General features: G+C 32.2%; 1 protein-coding gene across 1 annotated transcript in view; it reads left to right on the top strand.

Annotated features, from left to right (window-relative positions):
- Tbck (TBC1 domain containing kinase) overlaps positions 1–17,220 on the top strand; it is a 224,468-nt gene that overhangs the window by 83,317 nt on the left and 123,931 nt on the right. Inside the window, exons 19-20 of the mRNA XM_026403170.2 lie at positions 1,050–1,133; positions 11,150–11,235. Of these exons, the coding sequence (XP_026258955.2) occupies positions 1,050–1,133; positions 11,150–11,235 (170 nt within the window). The remainder of the gene's footprint in view (positions 1–1,049; positions 1,134–11,149; positions 11,236–17,220) is intronic.

Genomic DNA, 17,220 nt, shown 5'->3' with positions numbered 1-17,220 from the left:
TTTGTAATAACTCCCTAGCTGCATTTTCCTTTGATTTTATATCTCCAAAGTGCGTCAGTTCAAACACACCTCTTTTTTTTTTTTAAGAGAGAGAGAGAGAGAGAGAATTTTAACATTTTTTTTTTTTTTTTTTTTTTTTAGTTTTCGGCAGACACAACATTTTTGTTTGTATGTGGTGCTGAGGATTGAACCTGGGCTGCACGCACGCCAGGCTAGCGTGCTACCTCTTGAGCCATATCCCCAGCCCTCAAACACACCTCTTTAATGAAGACTTATTCTTCCTGACTTATATAGCATTTTGTATTTCAGGAAATTTACCTTGTTCTATTTTGTATTCTAGTAACTTAAATATTAATGTTTTAATAACTTTTGGTTAATGACAGGTTTTAGTTTTCAGCCCCTTTGCTTTCTTTTTATAGATTTTTCAATAAATATTTATTAGATTCAGTTGATTCAAATCCCAAATCCTAATAATAGATCACATCTAGCGCATGTCATTGTATATAGCATTAATGTCTAGACATGTAATCTCACATTCTTTTTGGTATCAGAATATTCATAGATTTCTGGAATTGAGTAGCAGTAACATACTCCAAGAGAACTGAAATATCGTGTTAGACTGCTTTTAAAAACATGCTATTCTCTGATTTTCTCACCGATTAGACTAAAGCTTTTGTTATGTTTAGTTTGATGCATTCAATTATCACTCATACTGATCCAAGAATAGTAAAGGATCTGAGTTTGAAAGAATATGTTATAGCTATTAGTCCTAAATCCTAAAGTTTGCAGTCTTGTGTACATCAGCATTAATTAAAGATTGTAAGATTTGTAGATACCATTAATGATATCAATTTGAGATATTTTAAAAAGACTTTTGTTGTCTAAAATATTTTCTATTTTAAAGAACTGAGGTTTTCTTCCCCTTAATTTTGTATTTCTAGCACTTAATACCATAATCATTGTTTAACAGAAGAATTGAAGAATATGTGCTAAAAATGCTTATCATTTACCCTATTAACCAATATTTTATTTGCCTTTTTCTTTCTTAGCCTTGGCTTATGCGTGTATGTCTGCTTTTATTCCCAAATACCTATATAATTTCTTCTTGAAAGACAACTCACATGTAATACAAGGTAAGCAAATATGTTTTCTTATCTTTTTTGCAGGGAAGTTACTTATATTAAAAATAACCAGTACTCAATTTAGTTTATGGTTTTGACCCCACAAAATTTGGTGATGATCCATCACTGAAATTTATAAAGAGAAATGAGAAAGTTTAGTCTTTCCTTCAAGTCCACAAAAAAATCATATTTTCAAATGACTATTTAATATCTGATCTCAATTCAGTTCAAATGTAGCATGGTAGTTTAAGAATATTAGTGATTACTCTTTGTGTCTCCAACAATTAAAATTTTCTATAAGAAGTGTTACCATTGAGCAAGCCTAGAGTAAATTAGAAAGACTTTAAAAAGCATTTAAATGTGTAAGTATTGAAAAACACTTCTTATCCATCTCATTCCTAATGCTTAAACACCCCAAATAAACTTCCTTTCTTCACTTCAATAAAACATATTTTCTCTCTCAGAGTACAAGTCAGAGCATAACTAATTTATCAGTACATTTAGGCTAACTTCAGCTGCATTCAAACTTCTAGTATAATTTTATGAACACCTTTTTGGAGCTAGCATAGCAGAAGTTAAAAAATGTGTGTTTTCTGATCAAACAAATTTTTCAAATTTGAGCTTCATTGCTTATTGTGTAAGGAAGGACAAAAACAGTTTCTCTGTATGTCATTTTCCTCACATCTAAAATGAAAAGATTACTTACAAACATTAAACATAATAAAAATTTAAAAGCCTAGCACATGAAACATTTAGTAACTGCTATTACTTATTTATTTATGTTCATATTACTATTATTTCTGTTTTTACGTTAATGTCATTATTACCATAGTATTACATGCTGTTTTCTCTTTTCAATATGGTTCTAAATGTTTTAAGGTTATGGAATTTTCTTAAGGTTTTGTATTTCTTTTAGAACAGAACACAAAGCTGCTCAAATAGTCTCCTATTTGCCATTTTTATGACAATTATAAAGAATTTGAAATTCATGCTGGGTTTTATTTATATCCTTATGGTTTGATGTAGTTCAGTTTGAAGAGAGCAAGTAGGAAAACTAGATTTACAAAATTCTGATCCCAATTAGTAATTGAAATCTCAATTACTAATTTTTTTTTTTTTTTTTTTTTTTTTTTTTTACTTGTCAGCTTTTTCACTGCTGTAACTAAAAGACTTGACAAAAACAGTAGAGGAGGAAAAGTTTATTTTAGGGCTCACAGTTTCAGAGGTTTCAGTCCATAGACACTTAGCTTCATTCCTTGGGGCTTTAGTTGAGGCTACACATCATGGTGAAAGTGTGATGGAAGGAAGGGGCTCACGATGATCAGGAAACAGAGAGAGAGAGTCCACTTGCCAAATATAAAAAGCACACCCCGAAAGACACACCCCCAATGACCCACCTCTTCTAGCTACACTCTATCTGCCTTCCGTTACTATTTTTTAATCCCATCAGAGGATTAATTCATTGATGGGGTTAAGATTCTTTTAACCCAATCATTTCTCCTCTAAGCCTTCTTGCATTGTCTCACAAATGAACTTTTGGCAAACTTTTTACCTCACATCCAGCTTATAACAGTGTTCAATATAATAGGAAAATAGAAACAAAGAAAAATATAAACAAAAAGATAAAAGACTAAAAGGAAAAGAATATAGCTAAATAGCTCAACACTCATAATTACTTTTACAGCATCAGTTTTATTAGAATATAATAAAAAAATTTAAATCTTTTAAAAATTTTTTGTGTTTATAAGGAAATTAAGTCACAATCATGCATGCATCTCTTTGTGTTTACAATGTGGATAAGAGCTAGGTATTAAAATAATGATTCAATGTCTTCGTGTTAGTTTTGAAAGTATACTCTATTGACTTATATTTAGGAATGTTTGATTTGACATGGATATGCCCAATTCTCTGCACATTCCTACCACAGAGACTTTTACATATAAAGTTGGGTTTGATATGAGAATGTTTTTTAAAAAGCATAATTTTTTGCTTTTACTTTTTATAATTATGGAGAAATGTATTTTATAGGAAAGAACTTGCTTTTTGCTTGTAGTTTAATTTAGTAAGGAAATCCACTTCAAAGGTCATGTAATGCCATCTTCAGAGATTTTGTAAAGTTCTATAGAGTGGCCCTATACCTTAGTAGTAGGAACATGCCCCACACTTACCCATAGTTTTCATATTAATTTAACCAGTGATGTTTATTATAGAATTAACATTGTACTCTTTTAAGATTACAGTAACACCAGATCTAGCTCAGTGGTAGAGTGCTTGCCTAGCACATAGGAGGCCTTGGGTTAAATTCCCAATACTGGAAAACAAAAAAAACCCCGTTAAAATAGAAGATTATAGTATCACTAAAATGAGTGACTTTAATAACATCTTGGACAATACCAGATGATCTCAGAGAATAAGCAATGTAAAAAATCTGTCAAATGTGACAAAAGACAAACTGAAAAGATTAAGGGTAGAAAATAGGTTAATATTTATTTAGTACTAATGGTAATTTCTTAACACACAGTTAAGTATGTCAACAACATAATGCTTCTGTTTCTAAAGCTAACATGAAACCATAATGTTTAATGAACTTTCATTATAAAATCCTGGACATTATCCTTTTCTATATTTGCCAAGCCCTTACAGTGCCAAGCTAGATTCCTATACTTGAATCAGATGAAAATATTGGGGAGTACTCAAACAATTACTATAGGGCTTATCAAAGGAACTGCCTATACGATTCATTACATAGTTGGATGTTACCTGGCCAGGTAATAGCTCTCAAAGACCCAAATTAGAAGTCTTCTATAATACTAGTTTCTGTTTTGCTCCATATAGATTCCTCTTACAAAATGTGGAATTTATTTACCTCTAAAAATTTTATTTTACAAAAATTGTTTCGTGTGTCAGATGGATATATATGTTGTATATATAAAAGAATTTCCAACATGGAAAAGATGAGTTTCTACAGATTTTTAACACATGTTAAAAGGCTGAGTTACAAATAAACAATACAAGATCTTCTTAAATTTGTTAAAATAGAAGAGAAATACTGCATACACAATATGATTTAGAAAACACTTGTCAGAAAGGCCAAAAGGACTTATATTTACTTGATTATTCAGTAATGTATTTAATCTTTAACATTATAATTAAAAGCTTCTCATAAACTAATGCTCTCCTCTATTTTTTTTTTTTTTGTAGTTGGACACATGCCTTTATTTTATTTATTTTTGTGTGGTGCTTAGGATCAAACCCAGCACCTCGCACAAACCCCAGCCTCCCCCTCTAGTTTTATTTTTTGTTGTAATTTTTATAAATTTTTGTTTGAACTCTTGAATTAACTAATTATTAATGAATCTAAGTTTGAATTATTTTAAAACTATAAAGATAAAAGACTAAAAGGAAAAGAATATTAATATTCAATATTATGCTGAAAAATGTAGGATGTATATTTTCCCAAGAAACAATAGACAAGCTTTCCTAAATCACTTGTTCAATTCTTATAGTGATCACATATATTAGACAAGCTTTCCTAAATCACTTGTTCAATTCTTATAGTGATTACATATATTATATTAGGAAAAGGCATGATTTTGATTAATTTGATTTTTGAGAAAGTAATTGCTCTGACAATGTACCAGACACTGCTTATGGAATTGAACTTCTCAGGATAAAAAGCACTCAGTCCTTTCCCAAGAGATTTCATAACATGATATAGGATATAAATGTGAAAGTAACTAAATATTGAGTCATCAGATAAGTAATACTACTATATTATCACAGCGCAAGATGTGGAGGGGTTTGTCTTGATCTTTTTTTGTGGCAGAAAGAAGAGATGGCATGTCTGGAAAGGTCTCATAAAAGAAGAAATACTTGATGAGTTTGAAGTTTCTTGGTGAAAAGGAGGAAAGATTTTATTAAGACAAAGAATAAGGAAGAGGATTACAGGGGGTTTTTTTGTGCAGAATGGTTGATAATAGCCAGTAGTCAGATCTGCTGTGTGGGTTAGGAAATACAGAAACAGTGAACTAAATAATTATAATAGCCCAATGATTGTTGGTTTCACGAAAGAATGGTTTACTTTTCTTCAAAATGTTTTTTGTTTTTTTTATTTCTGGCTTGGAAGTAGCAATATTCAGCTCTCATTTTATTAATGTCTCCGTGCATTGTTTTTTCCTCTTTTAAGCTTTAAATTTTCAAGATGGTTATTATTTTTGATTTGTGTAGTTATTACACATTTTGCCAAATTCTGGGGAAAATCTTAAGTTATATGAAACTGATTAGTTCAAAAATTAATTATAGAATTGCATTTTCACCTTAATGTTTGAATTGTTTTTCCAGAAATTAAAACTTTCTATATACAGTAGTGACATAAATTGTTCTCTGAAAAAAATAATTGTTGCTATAAATATATGCTAGTAGAACATAGAAAATATTTTCTATTTAAAGTTTTTCCTAAAATACATTTACTATTTCTATTCCTAAGAGTTAAAATACTTTGCCTCTATAAATAAATAGAAAAATAATCTAATCATGGTAGCCTATTTTTAACCTTACTTTTATTAACTTTTACCTGAAGACGTTTTTTAAGGTACAATAAATTTAGTTAAAATTCTGGCCTACATGAATAGTCATCATTTGGGGCACTATTAAATTATTATCAGCAACTTACTATTAAGTTGAAGAGTGCCAATGCACATTTAAGATAATGTGTTGAATCCACAACTCAGGAATGGTCCTCTAGGTTATCCAGGATTACTAAAATCAAGATTCAGATTTTAGAGCATCAGCTGAATTGATAAAGGTAGAGGAATTGATTAGAACTTTAGTGATATTGAAAAACAGGTTTTTGTAGTTTGTGGAACAGGCACATGTTACTCTATTGAAGAGAAAGGCAGCTTAAGGCCAGTGAAAAAGTGAGCAGCCCAGGTCTTGCTAATGACATTTTGTACAACATTAAGTATATTTTTGTACTGTTTTATAAAAGCAAGGCACATTCACACTTGGAAGAATGCTGAGTCAGGGGCTAGAGATGTGGCTCAGTGGCAGAGCACTTGCCTAGCACATGTAGGGCACTGGGTTCAATCCTTAGCATCACATAACAAAATAAAGGCAATCTGTCTACCTACAACTACAAAAATAAACAGGAAAAAAAAAAAGAATGCTGTCAAAATAGAAGAGATAGAGATACCATGTAAATCTGGGAAATAAAATTGAGTGAACGTTTTACCAATTTTTTGTTAAACTATGTATTTTTCTAAACCCTTTGAGGAAAAACGAGATACGGTCTTTCCAGTGATTTTCCTAGCATTTAATGCAGCAGCACATGCAACTAGATTGACTGTATAACTACATCAGAATATTTTTGAAATTCAAAAGTATTATTACCTTAAGTACATGTATGAAGACAGGAATGTTTGACTCTACTTTGTGTACAACCAAAGACATGAAACATTGTGCTCTATATGTGTATTATGAATTGAAATGCATTCTGCTGTCATGTATAACAAATAAGAATAAATAAATAAATTTAAAATTTTTTTTAAAAAAAGAAAGTAGCACTAACTGCAACAGATTCTGGGTATCAACCAGATGCCAACTTGGACTCTTCCAGGAAAACTAGGATATGTGGTCACACTACACATAAACATTCAAAAATTCTTTGAAGAGGAGGGAGGAGGGAAAGACAGGTATACAAAAGTTCAAAGTCCATTTGTGAAATGTGGGATATAAAAGTAGATCTCCTTTCCCACCAAACAATACTGAAGAGGGGTGGGGTTAGAACATATAATTTCACTATAAGGATATGTATTTAGAAAAGCAGTACACTGCATATTTCTAATTCAATGAACTTTTCTCTCCCATGGATGGTGAGTCAGGAGATTTTTTCCTGATATGGTAAATGTTCCATCTTTACTAGACATTTATGAGAATTACTAAGTGAATTTTCTTGCTCACTTAATAGTGGGGGGAAAAAGAAAATGGGTCCCTAAAGACTACTTTTTGCTTTCTCTTCTTTGGACCTTCTTTTCTCATTCAGTTATAAAGGCTGATGCTTCCTTTTTGACCTTTAGTAAATAGGCCAAACTGTATGGCTAGAAAATTTTGTTAATAGAAGATAATTTTAGTTCATTTGCAATAAAATAACTGGCTTCTTTTGAGTGGTATGAGTCAACAAGTCACCAAAGGGTTTGGTTTGGGCAGTTCTTACTTGACAAGAGATATATGACTCTGTTTTTTTCTCTCTACTTAAATTTTTAGTATAAACTGGCAGGCAGCCTGATAGAAAATAAAATAAAAAGTATTTACAGAATTGAAAGTACTGTTTCTGATTTGTGAGCAGAGGAAACATTTGCTTTAAATCTATCACCCCATCATCTTTCGTCTCTTCCTTTCTCCAGCTAAGAGGAAAGGGCCAAAAAACTGGTCAGAAAGGAAAAAATGATATTCATATGTAGGGCTTTTTGAAATTTCATCTCTGCATGTATTTTATGAATTTTCTTAGAAGATAAACGTATGGCTTATTTATAAACAGCTGCACAAAAATATAGTGTCATGAAATTTTTACATTGAATTCATTGGGGATTGTCATTTGAAAGTATGTCATAAATAAGCTGTTTAAAAGGAAAATATTAATATGAAAAGATTAGAAAGAGAAATAACACTTTTCTCATTTTATATTTGCAAAAAATTAGAAAGTATAAGATTTCATTAAAATGCAGAAAAAAATAGATGTGATTTTGTACAGTAGTGTAATTTTCATAAATACCTTGATTTGTTTGAAATATAGTAGCATTTACCTTTATATAGGTCACCTGTAGTTGAGAGAATATTATTTTGTGTTTAAGACTCTAAACTTAATATTTTCATCATATACATATATCTGTAGAATCCTTTGTATTTTTCTGACAACTAATCTGTTTCTCTGTATCTATCATTACATTCTTTCAGTTTTATTTACAAACTGAAAGACATATACATTTTGATATTTTAAAGTTTTTTAGGGGAGTTTTAAATGTCTTATTATTGTTAGTCTTTTGTTTGTTTTTGCATTACCTGGACTTTGACCCAGGAACACTCTGCCCCTGAGCTACATCCTAAGCCCTTTCTATTTTTAGACAGGATCTAGCTGTGTTGCCTAACTTGTGATCCTCCTCCCTCAACTTCCCATAAAGCTGGCATTGTAAGCATGAGCCACCATGCCCAGCTTTAAATGTTTTTTTTTCTTTTTTTTTTGGTACTGGGAATTGAACTTAGGGGTACTCAACCACTGAGCCACATCCCCAGCCCTATTTTGTATTTTATTTAGAGACAGGGCCTCACTGAGTTGCTCACCTCACTTTTTGCTGAGACTGACCTTGAACTCATGATCCTCCTGTCTCAGCTTCCAAGCTGCTGATATTACAGTCATGCACCACCATGCCAGGCTTTAATGCTTTTTTGAAATACCTTGTAATGTGATTTAGAGCGAATTTGAGAGGTTCTACCATAAATATAACAGTCCATACTGTATCTCATTTGAAAACCTATTCTGTGCAACAAAATTTAAGTCAGTTTTATAAATTATATTTATATAAATGAAGCAGTGTGGCCAAACATGGTGGTGCACTCCTATAATCCCAGCAGCTCTGAAGGCAGAGGCAGGAGGATCAGGAGTTTAAAGCCAGCCTCAGCACAAAGCTAGGTGCTAAGCAACTCAATGAAACCCTGTCTCTCTATAAAAAACAAAAACAAAAATTGCTGAGAACATGGCCCAGTGGTTAAGTGCCCCTAGATTCAATCCCTGGCACCAAAAAATATAAGTAAATAAATGAATAGGTGTATGATCTGTATTAACACATAAAATCAATGTATGTATCTGTGGGGAGTGTAGGAACGGCGGAAAAAGCTCCTTAAACTCAACAAGCCAAAACAACCATTTACCTGTCCGAGATTTTATTAGCAGCACCATAGCAGCCAGTCACAGAAGAGAAAGGGGGGGTGGTGAGAGAGAGCCCATAAACAGGATGTTGATATTTATGGGCTCAAGGCAGGATGAGGAGGAGCAAGGCGAGTGGGTTGTTACTTCTTCATTGGCCGAGAGTTCACGCCACTTCAGGGATTGGAGGTTTGCCATTCAAAGTTCGCACCATTCACGGGGATTGGAGGTGGTGGTTCCTGAGCCATTCAGTGCAGTCATGGACCTGAGCTCCTGGAAAAGAAGCACTCCAGCGCCATCTTTACCAACAGGGTCATAGCTTACATAAATTCTCCCATCAGTGTTTGGGAGACCACAAAGAAAGTGGTCTACTTTTTTCATGATAGATTAGGTCTCTTCAGTAGATCAATAATTAACATATAAATCCATGTAGTAATTAAATTTATCAGTCTCAAAAAGGATGATATTTAATTTACTGGAGCATAGTTGTTGAGAATTTATTAAAGCATCAATTTCTGGGTTAAAAATGAGGTATGAGTTAGAAATTAATAACTATATACGAATACATAAATATACACTGGAATGCTTATGATAGCTGATACAATATACATTTGTTTTCTGGAAATTTGGGACCATAAATATACCATCACTAATTGAAAGGAGATAAAATGAAGTTAAACCCAGATGTTTTCACTTTGATTTGTAACTCTTAAAGCTGATAGAAATTATACCTGTTTTGTTATGAAAGGAAAAGGTGAGACAGTAGATACATAAAAAGAATTTTGTGGCAGGATGATAAAGAGTCACACTGGGTCAGAATATGATTCACCCTTATTGTATTGAGTAGAATATCTTGTTTTCTTTGCTTTTTGATCTGACGCTCTTCTCTGTAAAATATGTGATACTGCTTATGGAAAAATTAGTATAAAATTCATGTGATCATTAGAAGCAAAGTTTTGTTGAGAAAAATAAGGGAAATCTGTTTGTGTTGATGGATTGTCAAGAATTTAGTTTTATTTCTTGAAATATTAAAAATCATAAACGCATAAGGCGAGGCAAACATTATTTCTAGAGGTTACATTCACCAAATAATTGTTTTAAATAATAGATGTTACTTTAATGAAGGAGAGAATCGAGATTATTAAGGGAAAACTTGTATTATTGTGATTTTAGTTTCAAAAGGGGGAAAGAAAAGAAGTTGAGCTTGTTGAAATGTATCTTAATTTTATTTATTTTTCAATGGAAGTACTGTGCTTACTTGCCCTGGAGTATACCGCTATCTTGATTAGATTGGCACATAGTAAATTGGTAAAAATAGTAACTTATTGAGGGGGCTGGGGTTGTGCCTCAGGGGTAGATGCTTGCCTAGCATGCATGAGGCACTAGGTTCAATCCCTGGTATCACATAAAAGTAAAAACAAATAAAATAAATGTATTATGTCCATCTACAACTAAAAAAAATTTAAATAGTATCTTATTAAAACAAGGGTAAAAATGAGAAAGTACTTATAATCTAGTTGAACCCTATGAATTAGAATAAGAGTAGAATCAGCAACAGTTATTTTTAATTGCCTACTGTGTGCCTACTTTCTGATTAACAAGATGTTAATTCCTACTCCTAAATATGCCAATTGCAGTCGTAAGTGGGAATACATTAAAACTTGAACAGGTGCCTAAACCTGTATATATAAACAAATAATAATTTAAGGCATAATAATTCTATTTGTTACCACTTATAAACGTTGTTCCTTGCTGAAGGATCTGTTACACTTACTGAACATTCAATAAATGTGAAATGGATTTAATATTACTGTAGAGAAATTGTATTTAGAATTTACTAAGAAAACATCATACATGTGTGTATTTTGTGGCTCAAGATATAAACTGATAACTCTGAAGGCAGAGAATAAGTTGTTGAATAGTGTTTTTGTATATTTGTTTAATAATTAGTAGTAAGTGATTAAAGTAGTGACAACAAAATTTTTTTATTAAATTTTTTTTCATAGATTAAATCTTATTCAGAATATAAATTACACTGTAATTTGTTTGAATTTACTATCTTTGAGGTAATTTGTAAAGTCATGATTATCTAACTTTCTTATCATTTTAGAGTATCTGACTGTGTTTTCTCAAATGATTGCATTCCATGATCCAGAGTTGAGTAATCATCTCAATGAAATTGGCTTCATTCCTGATGTAAGTACTTGGCACATTAATAGATTACAAGGTAAAAAATAGAGCAGACATGGCCAGCACAAAGCAGTGTGTTTTTAAAATTTTTGTTATTAGGAGAAGTCCCTACATGAACAAGTTACTATTACTGCTACTAATTATGATACTGTGTTTGTGTGATTAACGCCATATTCTCACTTCGAGTCAAAGGAAAGGCCCTTGTTTTCTTTATGAACTCAATGTTATCAAGTTGTTTTCTGTTGAGTATATTAAACTGTTGGATTTTATGGTAGTCTGGCCTGATTTTGAAGAAATAGGTAATTTATACTTAACTGAAATTAAATATAAATTCTCTATTTCCAGCAGCAAAGGTAATTTATTATAGCAACAGTAAGTGTATATTTATTTTCCTCTATTCATTAATTTAAAATGTAATTGTGTCAAGCAAAATGTATATAATGTATTGTTTGACATATAACATAATATGTAACATATTGCCAACAATAGCATGTAATAGTTGAATAGGAGCAAAAGTGTTTTAGATGAAGGAAATTACTACAGAAAATAAACCAAATTTACAGGAACAAATGAAGAATATCTGAAATTATACACACAGATATTAATAGCACTAAATGTACAAGCATATAACTGCTATCCTTTATTTCTTCAACTTCTTAAAAAGACAGAAATATATTCAAAGTAATATTTACAACAAGATATTGCTGGATTTAAAGATTTATAATTATAATATGTATTATAATACCACAAAATGAGTAAACAGAAGTAGAGCTATATGATTAACATTTCTGATCTCGGCACAATTATGAATCTGAATCTATAGAAAACAAGGGCATATTATAAGCATTGGAGCAACCAGCATGTAAATTAGGAAATTGGGAAAACATTAAAGAACACAGACAAAAAACAATGACAGAAAAACAGAGGGACAAAATATATGAGATATGTAGGAAACCAAAATAAAAAGTCAGATGTAAATAGAACCATATTAATCATAACATTTAATGAGATTGAATTATTCTAAATAGCTTCTTCTGTGTTTTACTTGATATTACCTTGGAAGCTTTGCCATATTTGATCTTACTTTATTAGTTTTTCTGTAATATATATGAAACTAAAAGTAAGAGTTGACAGGCAGTGTTACACAGGGGGGCATGGCTTAGTCTGTTACTTGTTCATGGTTTGTGACATGGAGTGAAGCCTCTTTTGGAAGGCTGTGGGATAAACATATGTCAAAACATCACATTTTACACCATAAATATATACAAATATTATTTATCAATTAAAAATCAAGTATTAAGTAAAAGTGAAAAAAATAATCACTAAGGTTACATATTTAAAGAAGGCATTGAAATTGATAGAGATATAACAAGGTCTTTTTACATGTTACATTTTTTTTTTAAAGAGAGAGTGAGAGAGGAGAGAGAGAGAGAGAGAGAGAGAGAGAGAGAGAATTTTTAATATTTATTTTTTAGTTCTCGGCGGACACAACATCTTTGTTGGTATGTGGTGCTGAGGATCGAACCCGGGCCGCACTCATGCCAGGCGAGCGCGCTACCACTTGAGCCACATCCCCAGCCCTACATGTTACATTTTATACTTTTAATTTTTTTTACATTGAAAATATGCCTCATTCAATAGTTAATTGAAAACCTGCGCCTGTCCTCAAGCAATTATGATTTTTCAAATGCTTTATTGAAAAATTATTAATAAGTAGTATGGTATTATCTCATTTTCATAGACTATAGTATATACGTACATATACATAGGAAAAATAGAAAGGCTATACTATAGAATATTAATCATGACTATTTGGTGTTGGAATAATTTATGGTGTTTTTTTCTAGGGGCCAGTAGGTACAGTTCTAAATTTGTTTTCATTGAACATGTTATGTTTTGTAATACAAATTTAAACTATATTATATGGTAATAATGAGTAGAACATTATTTTAACCCACAAAGTATAAGAACATATGTATTTTATACTGAGACCCAAAGCACACCAAAAATGTGTTTATGTGTATTTGTAACAAATTTAATAAACATTGTCTCACACTTCCTATATATAATGCATCTACTGTATTTCTTAAATGTGCGTATCCAGTATGTTGATTATGTGAACCTTAATTTGAAAAATGCTTATGTAAAGGATTTTTAAAAGGCAGTAACTGATTTTGAAATTTAAAAAGTAAAAGGCTATTGGAGTACAATATCACACATTTTTTAACCTAAAAAAAAGATGCTTTTGGGCTGGGGATGTGGCTCAAGCGGTAGCTCGCTCGCCTGGCATGCGTGCGGCCCGGGTTCGATCCTCAGCACCAGATAACAACAAAGATGTTGTGTCCGCCGAGAACTAAAAAATAAATATTAAAAAATTCTCTCTCTCTCTCACTCTCTCTCCTCTCTCACTCTCTCTTTAAAAAAAAAAAATGCTTTTTAAGCTAGAGATCTCATTCCATCTTAACCACCTTTGTTTCCTGATTGTCTTTCTTCTGAGAATGGTATATTGAAAAGTTTTGTTAGAAAATATTTATAGTGGGCTGGGGATATAGCTCAGTTGGTAAAGTGCTTGCCTTGCATGCCCAAGGCTCTGGGTTCAATCCCTGGCACCACAAAAAAAAAAAAAAAAAAAAAAAAGAAAATGTTTATAGTAACACTCAAAGCATTTTGAAGTATTAACAATAGCAGTGATAATATAAATATTACTGAGTGCTTTAAGTTGTAAAATAATTAATGTGAGAAGTAAAACTTTAATCATTTGCCATCAATCCTCTGCTCTCAGCCTCGTGTATCTTTCATTGGAAAAATAGAAACTAAAATATCAGTCCATTTTTTCCTTGTTCATTGCTCTTTGTTATTTATTTAGATACAGGGTATTTTAACTCTCTGTGATATAATCATTAGGCTTAAAGTAACCCTCAATAATTACAGTGTCATTTGCTTCTAGACTTGTGGAGAAGCATCTTTCATTTGAGTAGACAGCTTATTGAGTGAGGGATCCAATAAGAATACATACAGTATCCAAAATAAAAAGAGAAAACAATGGCAGGCCCTTTATTATTAAATGAAAAGCTGTGAAAAAATAATTAATCAATGGAAATATCATTATAATAATATTCATTATTAATGCATATTAATATGTGTTTGCTTTATACATATTTTCTTTATTTAAATTTATATAAAATTTTGCCTCATGTTATAAATGTGAGGTATAAAACAATACAATACTAGATTGGTCTTATGGCTGGGGCTAAAGAAATGTTGAAGAAAGGGATTGCCAAGATGGCAATGCTATTTTGAGGAAAAAAGAATACTATTAACTAAAATATAGGCTAAAAGAAGAGGTCATTATTTTTTAGAAAAATTTCTTGCCCAGGGCAGTGGCACATACCTGTAACATCAGAGGATCAGGAGGCTGAGGCAGGAGAATCACAAGTTCAAAGTCAGCCTAAGCAACAGTAAGGCGCTAAGCAACTTAATGAGATGCTGTCTCTAAATAAATACAAAATAGGGCGAGGGATGCAGCTCAGTGGTTGAGTGCCCCAGAATTCAATCCCCAGTACCCCTGACCCTCACCAAAGTTCTCTTTAAAGTACCTAAAATGTATTCAACTCAAAAGGAAACTACATTAGTTCAATGCTATAGATGACAGAATATTTATGTAGACAAATGAGAATGGAATAATATAGACTATGATAAAATTCTTAGACATACTCATGAATATGAGTAGCACTAAGAAAGAAAACATAGAGGAAAAATAATTTATCTTTGCTGTAGTTAATCATATAATTGAATTCTGAATGATTATGATGTAAGGAGCAGAGATTAGCAAAAAACATTGTTAAAACATGATACTGTAAACACATTAAATGTTTACTGCATAACAAGTACTATTCCATCCTCTTTGAAAGTAATCATTCATCAAATTCTACAAATTTGTAAATAATGATTGTTAAATCTTTATATATTACACCAGTTTTGGAAGGACTACTAATAAGGTGAAAGTAAAATTCTACATAAAAATAACTGATAAAAATATTTTATGAAAGATAACAGAAATCAGTTTTTTAAATATTCTATTTTTTGCATTATTTTACAAATGTAAATATGTTTGTTTTAAAGTATCCCTTAAGTTCTGGGATTTGTTTGTACCCTACTTGCAAGCTTATAAACTATAACTGTTTTCTGGACAGTGGCAGAAAACATAAGACTCCTGAATTAGAGATGAAAGGCTTTATCACTCATAGTACAACAATCAAAGTTAAATATTAGCATACGTTTGTTGTTTTCCCTCCTTCCCAAATCTCATGGAAACAACAATGAGTGCCCAGATGTTACCTATATATACAAATTCTTTTTAGATGTACATGACAGTAGAACATATTTTGGCATATTATACATACATGGAATATGATTTATTCTAATTAGGATCCTATTCTTGTGGTTATACATGATGTGGAGTTACCCGGTTCTTGTATTCAAATATAAGGATAGGAAAGTTATATCCCATTAATTCTACTGTTTTTCCTATTCCCCTCCCGGCTCCCTTCCTTTTATTCTCCTTTTTTTTTTTTTTTTTTTTTATTGGTCGTTCATAACATTACATAGTTCTTAATACATCATATTACATGGTTGATTCACATGGATTATGAACTCCCGCTTTTACCCCGTATACAAATTGCTGTATCACATCAGTTTCCCTTCCATTGATTGACATATTGCCTTTCTAGTGTCTGATGTATTCTGCTGTCTGTCCTATTCTCTACTAACCCCCCTCCCCTCCCCTCGTCTCCCCTCCCCTCCCCTTTTCTCTCTCTACCCCTTCTACTGTAAATCATTTCTTCCATTTGTATTATCTTGTCTTACCCCTCCTTTCCTCTTATATGACATTTTTTATAACCCTGAGGATCACCTTCCATTTCCATGCACTTTCCCTTCTCACTCCCTTTCCCTCCCACCTCTCATCCCTGTTTAATGTAAATCTTCTTCTCAAGCTCTTCGTCCCTACCCTGTCCTTGTTCACTCTCCTTATATCAAAGGAGTCATTTGGAATTTGTTTTTTAAAGATTGACTAGCTTCACTTAGCATAATCTGCTCTAATGCCATCCATTTCCCTCCAAATTCTATGATTTTGTCATTTTTTAATGCAGAGTAATACTCCATAGTATATAAATGCCACATTTTCTTTATCCATTCATCTATTGAAGGGCATCTAGGCTGGTTCCACAGTCTTGCTATCGTGAATTGAGCTGCTATGAACATCGATGTAGCAGTGTCCCTGTAGCATGCTCTTGTTAGGGCTTTAGGGAATAGACCGAGAAGGGGAATAGCTGGGTCGAATGGTGGTTCCATTCCCAGCTTTCCAAGAAATCTCCATACTGCTTTCCAAATTGGCTGCACCAATTTGCAGTCCCACCAGCAATGAACAAGAGTGCCCTTTTCCCCGCATCCTCTCCAGCACTTATTGTTGTTTGACTTCCTAATGGCTGCCAGTCTTACTGGAGTGAGATGGTATCTTAGGGTAGTTTTGATTTGCATTTCTCTGACTACTAGCGATGGTGAGCATTTTTTCATGTACTTGTTGATTGATTGTATGTCCTCCTCTGAGAAGTGTCTGTTCAGGTCCTTGGCCCATTTATTGATTGGGTTATTTGTTATCTTATTGTCTAATTTTTTGAGTTCTTTGTATATTCTGGTTATTAGGGCTCTATCTGAAGTGTGTGGAGTAAAGATTTGTTCCCAGGATGTAGGCTCCCTGTTTATCTCTCTTATTGTTTCTTTTGCTGAGAAAAAACTTTTTAGTTTGAGTAAGTCCCATTTGTTGATTCTATTTGTTAACTCTAGCGCTATGGGTGTCCTATTGAGGAATTTGGAGCCCGATCCCACCGCGTGTAGAAAGATTTATACAATGAAAATTACAGAACCCTAAAGAAAGACATAGAAGAAGACCTTAGAAGATGGAAAAATATACCCTGCTCATGGATAGGCAGA

The sequence above is a fragment of the Urocitellus parryii genome, chromosome 10 (genome assembly GCF_045843805.1).
Source record: "Urocitellus parryii isolate mUroPar1 chromosome 10, mUroPar1.hap1, whole genome shotgun sequence".
Taxonomy (NCBI): Eukaryota; Metazoa; Chordata; class Mammalia; order Rodentia; family Sciuridae; genus Urocitellus; species Urocitellus parryii.
This window is presented reverse-complemented; position numbering and strand designations above follow the sequence as displayed.